The following is a 19,149-nucleotide window of genomic DNA, read 5'->3' as shown; positions in this document are numbered from 1 at the left end:
AACGCATGTAATTAGGTTTATTATATCCTTATTATATCTTAAACACTTTTTCAAGGTAGGGCTGTGCTTACAACTACAGACACCCTAATCCTACAAGCTCAGTGCCTTTCTTCCTCAGTGCCACTGAGGTCATGCTCACATGGTGTGGAATCTGCTTGCAGTGGTAGAAATTACAGGATTGTTTCCAAGTGATTTTTGCAGAGACAAGGGGATTGCTCTGAAAAGAGTAAGGGTGTGGATGATTGAAAAGTTCCTTTATCGCTTTTAGGTCTCCTCTAACCAAGGTCCACTTAATGCCAGTGTATCAACTATCCTGACATACAGAACCTTAGTGATCTTTTTCTCTGCTGACACTCCATGAGAAATTGATTTGAATAGGAACAGACTGGTTTAATCAGCTGTAATTAGGAAAAATATCTATGTAGGATGAAGTTTTAAAAGGCTTCATTGAGGTGGAAGGTAAAGGAGAGGATGAAAGTCTTGAGGCCAGGAGTAATGGTCAGCAAAAGCAACTGAAGAGGAAAATGTAGCTCCAGCAGGCTTGACAGATCCTTGAACAGCAACAAGACAGCTGAGTTAAATGCCTTGCACAAGAGAGAGGCAAGAAAAAGTTGCAGGCAGGTGTTACAAGTTTGGTGGATGGGGCTTGATCGTGTTCTAGAAACATGAGCAAGGACCCAGTGTAATCTCCTCGGTCATACCCGGAGCTGTGGACCTGCTGCAGAGAGGTTGCAGCACTTGGAAGTGTGGCCAGAAGCAGCACCTGGGATCCCCCCTGTTGTAGAAGCTATTCCACACCCTGGCTGCCAGCTCCCACATAACTGATGGATCCAGGTTGTTTGATCACTGTTTGGTCATTTCCAGCTCTGATAGAGGCTTGTGTTGTATTTTGTGCATCGTTCCAGATATTTCTCCTGTATCACCTGCAAAGCACCAGGAAGTTTTCATAGTTGCTTTAGAACTTCAGGGTCCTTACTGCCGTGTTCTGAACTATTCTGCTGCTGAGTAAGAAACAGATTTCTGATGTGTTTAAGATGCCCTCTGCTGGGAAAGCCAGGCAAACTGGCCTTATCTCTAGTTCTACCTTTCTAAAATACTCTTTTCTTATTCTTGGCTTAACGCTCAATCTGATACCAGAATCTCACCCCTCCACCTTGCTGAAAAAAATGCTCTCTCTGTTTGGTTTTATTCTTTACATTTCATCTGTGACAAGTGTAGTGGTGTTACTGCTGGTAGCTCAGATCACAGTATTTCTTGTTTCTCTGATCTGTTTGGTTGAAAGAATTGAACTCTGGCTGCTCGCATTCCTTTTGATTCCATTTTTTTACCCTTGTATAAAATGTAGGCAAGAGGAATATCTGCAAATAGTAATTATTAATAAATACTGGAAATGCTTTTGATTTCTATTGTTATCTGATGCTGGTAAGCTTTTTTAATATCATCTCGTAATTCTTTTTTTTTTTCAAATTAATGTCTATTCCCACAATTGGAGGCACTAGATTAATACAACAGAGCAAAGGTGGAACAATGTCTGGAACAACTCACAAAGCCCTCTGCATAATCTCGTAGTTGATATGAAATCTGATTTATTTTGCCCCCTCTGATAAAACAAAAGCCATTTTGACATAGTGCTTCTAAATTCACAGTTTTGCTATTAAAATCTTGGCCTAATTGGATGAGTTACAGCTATTGTTGTAGTGGTTATTTGTAATTATAGTTGAATTAGGGTTACATAGAATTCTATTTCCGATATTTTTTTTTGTAGTTTGTTATGTTGGTGGGGTGCAATATTTATCATTTTACCAAAAATATGTGAACTTAACTTCACACTCTGTTCAATATCTTTTCAAATTTTCCTATTATTTATTGTGGGGAGAATGGGTGTATTAAGCATCCTAAAAAGCATCAGTTCATAAGCCTTTGTTCTCTCCAGCTTTCAGAACAGTCATTTAATACAGAACAAGATGTAAAGAACTAAATTAAATCTTTTATTTTGAATAATTGGAGTTGTATAAGCCTTCTCAGATCCAAAAATGTCATTAGAGTAGCTGACAGAGGAGGGATGTATAGTAGGAGTGTTACACTTGAAATTATTTAGAAAATAATTGAACTGGAAAACAAAAGGCAAGTAATTGCCCAACACCAGGAGCTTCTGTGATGTCCATGTGGGAGCAACACAGGGACACAAGTTGCATCTTGGGGAAATGACTGAAATTACAAGAATATGAGAAAGCTGTAATTTAACCTCTGAGATTGCAAGAGATAAAACCAGAACATATATGTAATTTACATGGGGACAAAGTTAGAAATGGGGAAAACACGTTGTATTGTGGAAACCAATTTCAACATCTCAAACAACAGAAATTTGTCATCTCTGCTGCCATCTTTAAGTAAGTCAAATGAACAGCATAGCTTGTATACCTGTGCTTACAACAATATTAAAATATGTTTAAAGAACCCATAAAAAGGTAGTTTCTCCCGGAGGCTCCTGCAGCTGCTGGACCCAAATATTAAGGCACTGAAATGTTTTTGGAATAATTTCAGTTACAAATTTGAAATCTTCATGCTCAAATTATTTAGTACTTAAAAATTGAGCTGTGTAAAATTCACAGTTGCCTCTGCACCTGTTACCAGGCCCTTTTCTGTTATGTCCCTTCTGCATTCAGTGCCCCTTCAGTTCTTGTGCTTTCACAAGGACTTGCCTGGTCCCAACCTGACTTTTCTGGATTTTGCCCTTCTGGTTTTGGATCCAAGTATGTGTTTTTAGCATAGGGGGTTTTATCTCCATCAATGGTGTTCTATCAAGAGGTTCTGCACAGTTCTAAAGCTACGTGGGGACAGGTGGAAAAAGGGAGAAGGCAGCTAATTTCTGAGGATTTTGGTATGTGAAAGATGTGTTTTAACAGAAGGAATCATTCTATATGTGATATCTAAAGTTAAGATTACTGCAAAGCAGTCTGACGTGGGAGTACACTTTAAATCAGTTTATTCAAGATGATGAATAATGTGGTGTCACAGGTAATAATCAGTGTGTTTGCTCAGGGCTGATGTTGTGAAGTGGAACTGGGACCAGTCTGGAGGGTGAGGGGAGTGGGAGTCTTGTGCTCCTTGATTTGCATAGACTGAGAGTTGGCCCTGAGTTCTGCTGTGGTCTTTACAATCTCTGTCATGTTAGTGAAAACAGGGAACAATCAACTTTTCCATCTTTAGGTGTCTCCACTTTCTTTCTTTTCCCCTTTTTTTTTTTTTGAGAACATCTGTATTCTGTCAGAACTTTGGCACTAGATGTCCTGTTGCTCACAAACATGCCTAATTCAGACCTAGAAGCACTTTTCTAGAGGCAAGGTTCTCTTTTTAAGATGTAAAACCTTATAAAGTTGTCTGCAAACTTGTTAAAAATAAAGGGAAAAAAAATTGAAAACACACTTCCAAGCACAAAATCAAGGAAAAGACATAAGAAATAGAAATAATACATATTTTGATATGAAGTTTCTTTCTCATTGTAATCATAAAAACTGCAGTTTTGTGTTTGGAATATGTGTTTGTTGGGTGGTGAGGTGGGGTGTGCAGGCTGGGGTTTTTTTAATATTATTAACTTCATATTCTAACCAACAGAGCTGATCTATTTTTTGGCTGATCTTTCTTTTCCAAAAACTGCCAGCAATTCTTGAAATAAAGTCATTTGAGAAATACTGCCATACACAGAATAAGACTGAGTTTCATTTCTCATTTATGCTTGTCTTCTGATGAAATTATCCAGTGTTCATAAGACTTTTTTCTCACACCTTACCCTATCAGTGGCATGGAAATGCTGCCCAGTTAGTTTTTACATAACCCAGCTTACACTTCTGCTTCTTTTGTGTCCTGCTCTGATGAAGCATTCAGGAACCTCTCTAGCACTAAGCACAAGTGGGTAATTGATTTCAGAATATACACATTTGTTTAGAATCTTGGGTACAAAACCCTGTTTTCCCATTCTAGCCCTGATTCTATGGACAAATCAGATGTGAGACTTTGTTTAAGGTTTTTCTCACTGGCAGGTGCCACATGCGTGTTGTACTGATGACCTGTAAGAATGATGAAAAATTGCACGGGAAATTTGTGGGTAAAGGAAACGAAGGAAAGTTCACATGTATTTCATGCCTCATTACAATAATCCCTACTTGTCTTCTGCCATGTGTCCCTCTGGATCTGTGCCCACCTCTCTCTTCCTATTTGCATAATTTCATTCTTAATGATTTGCCACCATAGTTGCAAATTCATTAGGTGACTTCTCTTCCCTGAGTTGGCAGCCAATTCTATGTATTGATTTTATATATTCTTTTGGAGGATAAACACCTCTTAATACCTGCTCTACAGCAATGCTGTACTGGATGAAGCCTCTAGAAAACCTCTTAGCAACTTTATCTAATCAAAGCAAATAACAATTAAATGGACCTCCAAGTACATCCTTGCTGTTTATATGTACATTTATGTACATGCTGGCCTACACAAACCTGTATTTAAACTCTCTTAAATAAAATCAGTTTCATGATCTTTACTGTAGGGAGATGTTTCCAAGTGTCTGATTCTTCAGACTCCTATGTTCTATCAATGTCTCATGTTAGGCTGAGATTTTTTTTTCTGCCCTTTCCACTAAAATCATTGAAATATATTCAGTCAGTCTTTCACATCAGAGGTGTAAATGGATTTCTTGAAAGTTTTTCTGCAGATAGCAAACAGCAGTCACTTTACAACTTTGACTCCATTGTGGGCAGCAGTCGGGAAGCCTAACACTCCACCCGAACTTTGAAGATGCTAAAACTGTGTAATGACCTTGCATTCTCAAGGGCAGATGCTCAGCTTTTGCTGGAAGTGCTAATCTACAATCTGTTTATCTCCATACACTATGTATTTGACAGCACTTGGCTGGAAAGCAAGGCAGGGGAAAGCATTGTCAAATTTAGTTCCATTTTCCTCTTTGATGGTCTCAGTGGCCAATGGACTTAGAAATGGTCATCTTTATTTTAATTTTTAGCTTCCTTTGTGCTCCTCAGTCAGCTGCATTCTTAGAAAGCAGCTACAGTGCCAGTGTCAAAATTTTCTCATCTTCGTGAAGACTCTGCTGGAGCATGATCTGGGCTCTGGAGTAACTGTTTTCTTCCACATTTTCTTTATTCTTAGTGAATCAGACTTTGGGCTTTACCTTCAAAAATGTAAATAATCTCCTGTATTTTCTGTCAGTAGGCTTTAGGCTTGAAGTGCTCTATTTATTATTCTTTAGTGAGTATGAATTGAGATGCATCACATAATGCTCACAAGCACATTGAGGAGCATGTTCCTAATGAAGAGGTAATGTGTCAAAGCAAGGTGCTGTGTGCAGGGAAAGGTAATGCCTTTTCTTAGACAGATACACCGTGGTCAGGTAAGCCCTTTATATCTGGGGCAAGAACCTGAAGAGAAGGGCTTCAGCACATAAAAGCACATCAGTGTTTTCAGGTTAACATATATAACATATAAATAATATATATAACATATATCTAACGTGTGTGTGTGTGTGTATGTATATAACATATATATAATATATGGCTTTACATCCCCGAAGTTTGTTCTTTAGCAGTTCCAGCAGTTGGTTGGGTAACAGAGGTTCCCTCCCTGAATAAATCCTGCTTTGCTTGCACCTGTAAACTATCACAGCCACCACTGCACTACTGACTGAAGAAAAAACAAAACCTTTGGTTTTAATGTAATCCCTGTGGTTTTTCAAACTGGCACTCCTCAAAATAAGACATTAACATCAAATTACTCTGATTCAGCAAGAGCATCTATTGTTTAATATGAACTTGTCTGTTCTGTCAGGTAATTGTTTAGCTTCCCAGGGAATTGTGTGTGTGCTGCAAATGGAAAAGTTCAACCTTGTAAATCCTTTCTGTGGTGAGGAAACAGGAAACCCCTTTCTGATTATTAGGATCACCAGGTTTAATAGCAAAATTTAGTAACAAATTGCTAAAATTGACCTTTTGAGTGCTAGATTTGCAGCATGCTCAGTCAGGAATCTCTTTATGATTCTCTTGCTCTCCACTTACAGAATTACAAGAAGTGTTACTGTCACAGAGGTGCAGTTTCCTTTTGTGGCACATGCTTTGAATTAGCAGTGGCTGTTGCCCACTGTGTTAATATCAACAAGCTTCTAAAGTGATTAAATAGCAAGTCACAGCTCCCATCCCAAGGAGGAAGGACAACATCTTGATTTATCAACAAGATAAAGAGAAAGCTTGCTTTGCTTTTGTTTTTTTTATTTTTTTTTCTTTTCTTTTTTTGGTAACATATAAAACCACGCTGAGGCATGAAGCACATAAGACATAGCTAATGGTGCTAAGTCAATGAGTTTGTTCAGGTTTGGAGGAGAGCTCACTGTGCTCTCAAGCTGGCAGTGTGCTCTCTTCTGCCTACACTCAGTGCTCAGCTGGAGTACAGGATGCTTTTGGAGGAACACCTCCTGCTCCATCCGTGCTCCTCCTCACTTGTGCAGGAGCCTGAAGGTGGAACCCTGCTGCACAGTGGTGTTCTGCCATCCCAAAATTCGAGGAGGCTCAGGGAACACTCAGACACTTGGTACTGTCCAGTAGTATTTGAGGTGTGCAGTGTACTGTCAAGGGGGAAAGGGGAAGAAGGGCAAAGTCTGGCTCAGGTTCTCTGAGCAGTCCCTAAAAGCTGGGGTTTGGTCTCTCTGATGCAGTGACTGTGCTGTCCCTACATTACACAGCTCTTGCAGTCGGTTCTTCCTCACTGATTCTGCTGTATGCAAGTGTCAGTTCAGCCCTTGCTGCGTCCTCTCTTCCTCAACTTTTGTTTCTTCCTCTCCAGCTGCTCTGCTTGAACACCTATATTTCTTCATATCTGTTATCTGCATTTTGGTCTAGACCTCCTGTAAATAGTGAGTGACTCCCTGAAGCAATTCTTGCCGTTTCTACTTCTCTTTTCAGTCTTTTATGATCTATCTCAATTGTGACATTTGCAAAAAGATAAATTATTATGGATAGCTGGGCTGTGGGGCAGTCAGATATGGCATGTATTATTTATTTTGAAATATGTTTTTAAATTCTGCAGAGCCTTCAAGTTGCACAGCTTAACTGTTGCCTCCTTGATCCTTCCTGCCTGCTATAATTTGTGGCATTTATTTGTTGCATTTTGTTTTAGGAACAAAATAGGAACTCTCTGTGGTTGATAGTCCATCTGGATCTGTGATTTTTTTGTGGACCCAGAAATACAAAACTAGTTGTTTAAGGCTTTTCTTTAGATTTTCTTCCAAGATATTGAAGTGAAGCCATGTTACTCAAGGTTAAGTGTAAAGTAGGGTACAACTGGGGTTTTTTGTTCAATTGTTTTTCACTTGTAGCTAAATAAAACATAAAAAAGCACCCTTTTAGATAAATGTGAGTATGTTTTGGACCTTTGTATTTTAAAAATAAAGTTTGTGAATAGCTGAAAAGCTGGCTATTCTTGTGACCTATCTGGATGAAGAATAGTCCTGACCTAGAGAAGTTCTGAGCCAGCTCTATGAATTAGCATGCATTAAATGATGGAATCATTTTATTGAGCAATAATAAAATATTGAAGTCAGATGGAAGGGTGATGGGGAATTGCCATTTGCAGCTATGAAAGTGATGCATGTCATGTTAACTCCCAACCCAAACAACTCATTCTAAGATTTGCTTTCATGAAACTTAAAATCCTCTGTTTTGTCCAATCATCAGCTTTAAACCTGTTCCTTGTCAGTGAAGACAACAAATCTTTTTGCTTGCATCTGCCTGGGGGATGTGGAAAGCCGAGGTGGTCCTGTGTGATTAGATTAGATGAAAGACTTGCCTTCTACCAGTGAGACATGAAGTCTAATCAAGTGAAATGAGTTTTGAGATCTCAGCTCATTTCCTTGGGGAATATCTGCTTACATTACACAGTCACGACACCTAATTCATCACAGTTGATGCAGCTTTTGCTCAGAAGAGGACCTGGGACTGGGTAGCATGGGACTTGATCAAGTCTCCCCCTAAGGAGGAGCTGCTTAGTGAAGTTAAGATACAGCACACTGAGGAGAGAGCTTTAATATGTCTTTTTTTAAATAAATGATCCGTATTTCTGTATGTCAAATGAGGGGCTTAGGTGCTAAAAGATAAAAACGATACTTGGTACTGAGTGTAGCTTATAAAATGGTTTCTGTATAAATGTTAAAGAACATGCTCAGTGAAGAGCAAAGTTGAGTTTGTTACTTAATTTCTATGATGTTAAATGATGTTTGTGTATTTCCATGTACTAAGGTAAGAAAGTAAAATATTATTCTGCCTCCCTAACAGACTGTTTTCTTTTTTTTTTTCAGGGCATTGTTATAACTCCACTTCTGCTTTTGCTTTTTGTAAGTATCATGATATTAATATCTTTTACTGGGTAATCTTGCACCTATTAGGCATTATATTTAAGATAGCAGTTTGGATGTTTTTCAAAATGCATAAATAATGAAGTTGATTTTTCTGGTCAATATTTGAAATCAGCTGCCTCCCATCAAAATGCATCCTAGTGAATGCAAACACCACCTACTCTTCATTCTAAGATGACCAAGAGCTGTTGCTCTTACAGAAGTGTAAAATTATATGCTGTTACTCAGACTGGGTAAAATACAAACACTTGCCAGGTAGGGAGATAACTCAGTTAGGAGAGCTCTTGGGGAGCTTTCACTTGCAGGAGCTGCACAGGATTGTACTGATCTGAAGAGGATGAGAACAACTGGTAAAGCACTATTCAGATAAACAGAGCCTTGCTTTGGGGCATCTGAGCCCATGGGTGTTTTTGTGGTAGAGGTTAGCAAGAGAGATTACTGGAGCCCCTGTGCATTACTAAATGTAATGCTGCTTCACTCCTGTTAGTTCAATTGTTACCCTGCAGTGAGGGCCTTGGATCCTTGCAGCTCCTGGTAGAAAGAAAGGGAGGAGAGCAAGCTTTATCTTCATGTTTTATAAAGGCGTGGATATTTGCATACAATGGAGAGGTTTAACAGGTGGGTTGGGTGATGGTGTTTAGTAAATCCCTTGTCAGATAGGAAGTCTTGATGCTTGAGGATTTGCTGGCATTAATGGTGTGATGTGGTGCAAGGTGCTGGGGGCTGTGGCTGCTGTGAAGAGCAGGGAATATAGGCTGAAGCATTTCAAGGGAAACCTATATTTTCTTTTATGTTTGTCTTACTGATGGCTTTGTATGTAAGTCAGCACACTGGAAAGGGGGGAAGTGAGAAGTTGCTCTGAAACAATTTGTAAGAGGCATGCAAAGGATGCACTGTTTATAGCAGGGATGCTTAAGCAGCATTTGGACTGTATACAAATATAGCAATATAAACTGGGATAAATAGTACTGTGAGTGTCTGTAACATCAACTACTGCCTCAAAATAACTGTGTGGGAAGATTTTTATTTTACTAGAACAAATTGTAATTCACTGATGTAGCTATGTTTACACACAAACTGCTTTGACTGTATTGTATATATTGATACACACCAGCAAAGCTTTCTCAATACACCTGGGACCATAGACTTACTGTAGGTTGAAAAAGATAACTTAAAAAAAAATTATAATTTAAAAAAGGGTGTTTTGTAAATCTCAGGATGGTCTGCCTCTCTGTTCTGCAGTCCTCTTCCCTCTTGTCTATAGAAAGTCTCTTCCACAGGCATTTATTCAGAGACTGTCCCCTTGTTTCTAAGGGAAACTTCAGCCCTTTTTACTTTTTACTTTTGCTCACTGGCAGTTTTCACTGTGCTTTACCTGACTGAGTTTGGTGCACTGAATAGTCAAAAGGGATCTTTCCTGCAGAAACTGAAATGTTAAGGACAGATCTGTATATTTTTTCAAACAAGATAAAGTTCTTTTCTTTGGTGTCTTTATAGTTAGATAACAAGATATTCTACCCCATGAATTGCAGTTTTCACTGTTACCTCTCAGAAGAGGTGGTAAAACTTCATGTGTGCAAGAACAGGGCAAATCATGTCTCTGTTCTTCCTACCAGCCTTGGAAACGTTTGTATTAGAAGTGCATAAAATTCATGTGAATTGTTTGGGTGATTTGTAACGTGACTTGGACTTGTTCTTCTTGAGGAAGATACACACATGAATTGCTTTGTCATCAGAGTGATAAAAAAGCTAGTCTGGGGATGAGGGGAGTTACAAAAACTCTGGTTTTTTCTCGCAAAGCCCAAAACTTGAGGGCTTCTCTTGTGGTATGTAAATATTTAAAAGTTCTTGAGGTTTGTGTTGAGAGTTTCACACATGAAGAGTGCTGTTCTGGTCAGCCCAGCAGCACACTTTGCTAAGATGAGGTCTGCTTTTCTGGAGATTCAGTTCATCCAGTGATAGGTATTTAGGACAGCTGAATGTGCACAACCCGAGTTCCCATGTCCTGTGATAGTCTGTGCTTTGGACTTTTTTTCTTGTGAACCTCTCTAGTTTTCCTCTGAGTTTCCTTGATGCATCTGGCCTGGTGAACACACAGTGGATGCAAGAACACAGTTCACATGTTTCTGTATGCTTGCTTACAGCCTGCAGCTTCATCATCTCATGTGGTACTGTGGGAGTTACTGTGGAATGAGAAACACTGACTGGGAAATTCCTGGTTATCTTCTCTGAACCATTCAACAGTTTAGTCATGCAACTTAGCCTTAATGCTTAATTAATACAGGGTGGAATTTTCAAGCTTCAAAATGAAACTTCCATTTACCTCTACAACAACTGAGCTGAGCTGCTGAATGCTATTCTTGGACCTTTCAAATCAATATCATCAAGGAACTTCAGTTCCTGAATCTGGTACTTGTGAGCATTAACTCTTCCACAGAGTTGTGCTATGATAGTCTGAATGCTCTTGTTGCATTTGTGTTCATATTTGTTATTCTCCCTGTGTACAGTGCATAAAATACCTTTAGTGCTAGCAGAAATAAACTACATTGTTGTCTATTAGCTTGTTTTTGTTATATAGCGTAACCTGAGGTAGCAGTTATTGTTTATATTTTGCCCTATGTGCACTGGAGAATATAATGTTCTGAGCTGTCTTTTTGTTCATAATTGCCCAGTAATGTAAATATAAATTGTCTAAACAACATTGATAAAGGCATGTTGAAGGTATAATAAATAATGCATTTAATGCAAATAATTTATCATCTTAAATGAATGGTGTTGAAGAGGAAGTCAGTTACATTTCTGAAAAGTATATTTCTGCTATGAAACTCCTGGTGTAAAGCTTACTCAAAATTAACATTCTAAGAGGCTCAGATTAATTTAATGAAGCCCTAAATACTGTGTCTGTAATTACTGGACTATATGAGGATGCTTAGCTAAACTTTGTAAAGAATATCACAGATACCTCTGATTAACATTTTGCCTAATAAGAAGTTACTGAAAATTTCTCCCCAGATATGTTAATCAGCAATATCATCATCCTATTGTTAACCCTTGTTATTAATGGTTAATATGCCATATTCCCAGCAAAGATGTTACAAATGGCCAATGTCCCATAAACTGTATATAACTGGAGTTCATAACTGGGGAGCAGAAACAAAGCAAGTTAAATCAGTTTCAAGTTAGCATGAGGTTATGCTGTTTGCTATTTCTTTGCAGCATTCTGCAGTGCTTCTTTAACAATGATTAGGAGGCTGTGTACCAAAGCTTTCAGAGAGTGAGTCTGTCCATCTCCCTGTTGTCACTTTGCACACTTTGCTGAAGCCAGAGTAACAGATCGATCATGAAAATTATTAAAGCAGAAAAATAAGTTTTATTTTCTCCAAGGTTAGGTTTCTAAGCAGCAAAAGTCTTAAGTGTGTGAATCTATGTACTTCTATTGAAAGCCATCAAAAATATTACTGATAAGTCAATATTTTGCATTTTTATGTACTTCACATTCTTCAGAAGCATGCCTGCAGAGCAGTTAATGTGGAATGTTAAAGACCCAATACAAAATTCATGTGTATTTTTAAAGATACACTTGGCAAACTCTCTGTGTGACTATCAGGCATTACTCCCCCATTAGCTCTTTTGCCAATAAAGCTACCATGGCATTTGTACCAAAACAGAATCTTCCCAAGGCTTCATCAGCTTCCTCCTGTTCTTGATGTCTGGATTTTTATTTTTACGTTGGCATTGTGGTGGTGATGTCATAACTACTAGAAAGTAGCACTGCTGGAATAATTCAGGGGTAGACAAGTGAAGGACATTTGGTGCAAGTAGTGCAGAGGAGAGTGAGATAAATAAAGTGAGTGAAATTAGAAGCTTGTTTAAATGCTGAAGAGCTTTCACTTGTGCTCACAATCTTTAAATTAAAATATGGGTCCAAAAGTTCTTGATAGTTCTCAGACTTTTTACCAAGTCTACTCCAATCCCATTAATTCGGAAAAATCTGTTTATTGAAAGGAGCTGTCAGTACTTTTTTGTTTTTAAACAGAACTTCTACACACTATGCCTTGTTTTTCTTCTCAAGCACTTGGTAAATGAGAGTTGATACCAATCAAATGATTCGTTAAATATGCAAATATCTTAGTAGCTGGAAAGCCTTGGAAGTTGATAAGGAAGTTGCAGCTAATGGATTTCACTGGTATGTGACAAAAGGCTGATTACAATGGGGAGGGAAGGGAGGGGGAGCAGCACAGTGCATTAGCTATTAACAGATCAACTCGCTCATGTGGAAGATATAAAGTGCATCATTATTTCTACCTGTTTATTTACCTCACTGTTTCCTTTCTTCTTTAATCACTGGGAAAACAAAATTCTCTGATCTGATCCAAACTCTTTACAATTAGCTAGAACTTTTCAATGACTGCTGTGAAATATTTACTTAATAATCATTTTATTGCTTTTTTTCACATTCACCTTTTATGGCTTTCTTATTTAAATTGGAACAAGTAACAGAGAATAATAGGGAACCTCCTTGTTCCTGACTCACACACAAAGTGCTGTCGATTTTTCTAGGTGCTTTTCTACATGTTATTGCTCTTGAGATTTTCTTCTATATAGAACTAGGAGAGCCTTTCAAGTGCACAACCCGCTTCAACATGGGCAGAAGTTAACCACACATCTTTAACAGGATCTTAGAACCAGGCTACCAGGAGAATCCCATCCTGACTCACCCAATCCAGCTCTTTTCCATGCTGTGCACTTCACCTCAGAGCTGAGCACGATCCAACCTAAAATTAAGGATTTTTGTTCTCCCTCCACCCTTGCAGTGCTAAAAACTTGTGTCTCTGAGGAACAGAAAACTAATTTCCAGTAAGTACTGGTTAAAGATGTGTAATCCATTTGTCTTTGTTGCCAGTCTTGTGCATCTGAATAGCGCTTCTCTGAAATTTATCACCCTGACTCTTTCTCTTTGCCAGCCTTCAGTCAGCTAGGCTAAACAAGCCGTGCATTTCTAATCTTTAAATTCATAAAACAAATCCCTTAATCTGAGGTGTTTTATGCACCTGCTCCAGTTTTAATTTCTTCTCCAGGCCAGGTAATACAAATCCTGCACAGTTGTGCAATTTGCTTCACCAGGGGCTTATCCAAGCCTCATGCAATGTCTCCAATATCCCCGGATTTATTTCTTCTGGTACATCACAGTTTTCTTTATCGTGGATAAATAATATTCATGGTTCTTAAATATCCTGTATTGACTAATCTATGCCTTTCCAGATAGTCAGCCCCTCGTTTGCAGCAGAATTTTGGGATGCTAGTTCTGAAGTCCCAGCTCTCCAAGGGTATTAATCTAACTCCCATTGAGGTGTTTCTGGGTTGTAAACCTGATCTTGTTTCTGTACATTAACCCTCCAGATCATTGCACCTCAGTTAAGTGGAAGAGTAGCTCTAGTGTATTTCAGATGAAGAATCCCTATGGTTGTTTTTACAGCTCTGTAAAAGGCTTTGAAATCCACGGGTGTGTTTGGATTGGCTTGGTATTTAATGTGTCATAGGGGAACCCAAAGGGGATTAGGCATCTGTGATCACTTCAACAAGGGAAACCCAAAATATACAGTCTCATTGCCCAAGCCAGGAAATAAAAAATAAAAATTAAAAAAAAGTCTGTCAGCTTTTATTTTTCCGTACTTCTGAATGTGAAACTTTGATTTTTTTTTTATTTGGCAACAGAACTGGAGGGCATATGTAGATAAACAGATACTTTTTCATTTGTACCAAATCAACTCCCACAGCCATACAAGCATATAGAATATGCAAGAATCTGCTAAATATATCTAGTTATTTAGCAGATCTGGGGACTTAAGTTTAATTTTTAAGAATAATACTGAAAGATCTCTTTTGTTAAAATACATGACTGCCAAAGCATTGGATGCAATCTCTGTTGCACCTTTGCCCTTTCTAAGGGAAGAGACAATTTGCAGTTTTTGACAGGTGTAATTAAAAGCTTTATTTTAAAATTTAAACATGTTCTATAGAAACTCCATTCTCAGTGATATGCCTTTCCTTCCACCCATTCCAGGTGGATTATTTTGGTACCAGTCAATGACTCTTGGTCAGTGGCTGGGAGCTGGCATCTCTCACACAGCTTCTCTGCCTTACTGAGATGTCCAAATGCTGTGCATGTGAATGCCTGTAAAGCAGAGGGGTGGGAAGGACACCCCAGTGACCTGTCTGCTCTGTTTAGATGTTTTGTAGGAATGACCTCTTTTGACCTCCTACCTGAAATCTGGAGCTGGGCTCTGTGGAACTCGCAGGAGCTCATCAGGGCTCTTCTAACTGCTCCCTGCTTCCCAGATCCTCAGCATCATTATTGCCCATGGCAGTTCCCATCACAGCATTTCCATTCCTGGGTTACTGAGGGAGACGTGGTTGTTTTCTGCTGTACTGTAACGTGCTGCAATGACTGGGTGAGGATAAGGGCTCTGGAAAGAGTCCAGAGCAAGGGGGGGCTTTGTTCAGCTGGTAACTCTTGTTCACTGCCCTTCACCACTAAACTGGATCCCATCCACATCTTTTCCAAAAGTGCATTGCATTCTATGGCCTTTTTGTAATGGGCCTGCCATCCAAAACAGGATGTAAAGGGATTAGGGCAGGGGGTGTTTCAGACAGACCTCTGGCAGCTGGATCTGGGCTGGATGAGAGGAGCCAGAAGCATTGAATCTAAAATTTAAAGAGGCTGTCAGAGTAGCCAGACCTTTCCAGCAGAACGTGGAAAAGCTTAAAATTGAATATCCTGTGTAACAGAGCAGCCAGTAGTGCCCCTCCCCATCAGTTCTGCCCTCTTTTCACCCCTGCCTCACTTCCTGCTCCATGCTCAACAGCTGCTGAGGCTGAAGCTGGTTGATGGTGTGTGAAGAGCACAAAGACACAACCTGAGGAAGCATTAATTGCAGCAGAGCACTGGGACAGTAAAAGGCACCCCCAAAGGACAGCCTGCTCCAAAGTGTGTGCAGCACATGTGTCACTGGGCTGTAATTTGGGGGGACTGGGAGGATGTGTTTCTTCTGAGGCCATGGCAGTGTAGACATGGGAACACCCACTGTGACACCTGCCTGGTCAGCCAGAAAGATGAGAATGGAGCATCTGGCTTGTGGAGACAGTCTAGGCTGGGAGATGGAATTGTCTTGTTTCTATGCAAGGAAGGTTGGGTTTTGCTCTTTGTTTTTTTGCCATATCCAGTTAAATATAGCTTTTTAATTAAGGATAAGCCAGCGTTTCTACCACAAACTCATAAAGAAACCCACTAAATTATTTGTTGGGTTTTTAAAAACAGGCAGTCTCTTGAGAAGAAAGGTCTAGGACTAAATTAGCAAGAATGCTGCAGGTCAGGTTTGAAGTACTGCATGGTGACAGAATTGTTTGGGAAGATTTGCCTGGAATTATCTTTCTGCTTATCTGAGTTACCCTGCTGAAATCATTCAGATTATTTAAGTGAAAAGTGTCTTTCCCCAGTCAAGAATTTTCTGGAATAGTGAGCAATAGTGATTAAAGCAGGGCTGGCCTATTACTGAACCTTTAAGTGAAATATTGCTATCCAGAATTCTTACTGTGTAAAAATCTCTTCACAATATCAAACTTCAAAAACTGTTCCTAAATAAGCATAGACAATTTGCTTGCGTGAAATTTGTTATTTCTTTTTCATTAAGTGGTGCATTTTATCTTCCATGTGTCAATCCAATCAGGTAGGGGTGGGGTTTTTTTCAGCTATAAATCAGGACTTTGATTTTATGATGTCTTTATGCCAGTTCTTACAGTTCATCTGTTTGCCATTGAAAAAAGGGTATTTTTTAGGCACGAAGATTATTTTAACAAGGAGTGCAGCCAAAGATACTCAACCATTTTAACATAATACTAATTTCTATGCAGTGCACATATCTAGGTAGTTAGTTTTTAAAAAAACTCTCATGACAGCTATTGGAGCGCAGAACTTAGCTTGATCCTACTAAAACCTGAGCAAAATCCTATTTATTCATTCAGACAGAATATTTCCATTTTGTAGGTATGTAGGAAGGTTTAATTAACATTATATCAAGGTTTTTGTTTCCTCTGTTCCACAATTCTCACTTCTCTTTCTCAAAAGAAGCATGGCAAACATATCCAAAAGATACTTTCAAAGGAACTCTGGAACCCAAGCAATGTCTGAGAGTCCGTGGGACACTCAGAGTTGTGAGCCTGATGAGCTTTCATGCTACAGATGTTGAGAAGGCCCTGGTCAAAGTATTCTTCCATTAGCTTTGGGCTCTTCAGTATTTTTGATTTCTTGTGGTTGGATACCGTATGTCCAGAGTCTGGGTTAAAATATCCTTATTTTCTGTGTGATTGAGAAGTTCGTGCCTTCTCTTCAGCCTGTATCTTATCTTCTGTGTATTTCTCAGGAAATTCATTAAAGGTTAAAGTAATACAAGAGTTGAGAGACATAATCTAACAGATTTTGTTAAAAACAGCCCACTGAAATTATTGTCAAAATGTACAGAAGGGAAACGATGTTTAGAAGTCTGTTTGAAGATGTAATATCAGTACCTTTAATTCAGTTTGTAATTATGTAGAAAACACAACAAAACAAATACCAAAAGCCCCAAATCCAAAGCAGAACATATCCTTATACATACACAAAGTACTTAAGAAATCCCAACACTTTGAAGACCCTGCATTTGAAGTACTATTTTAAAAAGCTGGCAAGACTATGCCTTTTTCAGCAGTGTGTTATACTGTTCAGTAGTTTTTCATTCCTGACTTAGAAACTGATTATGCATCCACTGAGCATAAAACTTAAAAAGTAGTGAGCAAAGCCCAATCAACATTTTTATAGAAAAGCACAGGATTCACTGCCAAAGTGTTGTAGTTCTGTGAATCTGTGCAAGTGTCCTGGCTTGCTTAGATTGACTCCCTCTGTGGCCCAGGCAGATTTTAAAGTTTAAAAATCTTCACTTTCACTTGAAAAGGCTTCCTGGAATACACAGTAAGTAATGCTTTTAGCTCCTCAGCACGTAACAATAAGTCCAAATACAATGTGAAAAACTAAGAACCTTTTAAAATTTCAGAAGGTCCTTGCAAGAATTAAAACAACAAGGAGATCATGAGTGGGATGATGGAGGTCTGTGCTCCCTGTAGGGAAACAGAATGCCCTGTGTCCCTTGGGAATGTGGCTGCACTGCCAGACTTTGGGTACTCGTGGGTGATCTGAATCTTCCTATGCAAGCTTTTCCTTCTCAAATTTAGGCTCACTTAGTCCCTACCTGGAGACCAAAATTCTCAGCTGTGGCATCATCTTCAGGTCCCCTCCCATGTGCCCACATTATTAAAGTTGGAGGTGATGGTGACGAGATGTTGTGATTTATTAAATGGTCAGACTGAGTCTTAGCTGATGGTGCCAGTTAAGGTAGCACATAGGAAACATCCAGATCCTGAACACTCCTCCTGACACTCTCCACCCAGAGTGCATTCAGAAAGGGACATAAAAAATCTGATGCCATTTACCTGCACCAAAAGCTCAGTTTGCCCAGAGTGTTCACCCATTTCCCAAGTGGTGCATATACAAATGTACAGGTACAAAAAAGCAGTGCAGTTGTACATTTCTGCATGAAGTACAGTACTTCACTATACAAAATTTCCAATTTTTCTGTTGTTCAAACTTATGAAGAATCTTGTTTTATGCGAAACCCATTTGTATGGCCATATGTTGATTTTTCAAGGCAAGCTTATAAAAAGTTACTAGATTGCACGATCACCTTGTCTGTCATGCAGGTAGCTTGGAAAGGAAGGTAAGTGGGAAAAGTATAATCCAATATGAGTATAATTTATGAGAATGATGTAAGAATATTTTAGGAAATCAGCATCCTTTAGATGGTGCTGAAAGGATTCTGTATTCTGTTGACATTTTGAGAATCTTTCAAGTGAAGTGCAAAATATAAAATAGAGTGGATCTGTGAAAACCTTAATGTTGAGCCCTTTGCCTCGTTGTGAAGCAAGTGGTTGTCTATGGGAGCTCTGACAATGCTATTCAATCTTCTTAGTGTATGTTTTTTAATGTGTGTTCCATTGCTGTTAAAGAGGCGTTAAATTACTTTAAAGGAAACTTTCTAATTACCTAGCCTAAAATAAGTCCAGTCAGAATGTTAAAAATACTCTATATTCTCCTAAACATTCTGAGCAGGTTCCAAAAATCCCACTGACTGTGTGTGTTCCTGTCTTCTACCTGCATCTTAAAAAAAAAAAAAACAACAAAAAAACCACTTCTAGCATTTGCAATTAGTTAGAGACATCACCTATTTGAAGACTAAGCCTGTCAGTTCAGTTGTCTTAATGAAAGAATAGTTCTATACTTCCACTATATCTTTTTTTTAACAGCACTGAAATAAAACATATGAATGTTGTCTTCACTATTTCATTATTTTCATTTATTTATTGAAATAACTGCACTGACTTGTGTTGCCTGATGTTTGTATAAATGGTAAAGTAAGTCGTGCTAACTGTTTAGTTAGGAGGATTCACTCCCTGTCTCTTTAGACTATCATCCTATAAATGCTTATATAATTTACTTGGCATATATGTGTAGCAGGTTTTCAATTAAATGAATATTGATGGAAATATTACCCTAGGTTATAAAATAATCAGAGATTGGTTTAGTTCCATTTTGTGGAACACCAAATGCTGTATTGTGACTTAACTATTAAACATGTGTGCAGCTACTT

The 19,149-nt window shown here is 38.7% G+C and overlaps 1 protein-coding gene across 2 annotated transcripts in view; it reads left to right on the top strand.

Moving 5' to 3' along the window:
* SLC10A7 (solute carrier family 10 member 7) overlaps nucleotides 1-19,149 on the top strand; it is a 145,396-nt gene that overhangs the window by 81,838 nt on the left and 44,409 nt on the right. For both annotated transcript variants that reach the window (XM_088164084.1, XM_088164085.1), the window contains exon 6: nucleotides 8,357-8,392. In XM_088164084.1, coding sequence (XP_088020210.1) covers nucleotides 8,357-8,392 — 36 coding nt within the window. The remainder of the gene's footprint in view (nucleotides 1-8,356; nucleotides 8,393-19,149) is intronic.

The sequence above is a fragment of the Sturnus vulgaris genome, chromosome 4 (genome assembly GCF_052056855.1).
Source record: "Sturnus vulgaris isolate bStuVul1 chromosome 4, bStuVul1.hap1, whole genome shotgun sequence".
NCBI classification, from domain to species: Eukaryota; Metazoa; Chordata; class Aves; order Passeriformes; family Sturnidae; genus Sturnus; species Sturnus vulgaris.
The sequence above is the reverse complement of the archived record's forward strand: the minus strand, read 5'-3'. Positions and strand labels throughout refer to the sequence as shown.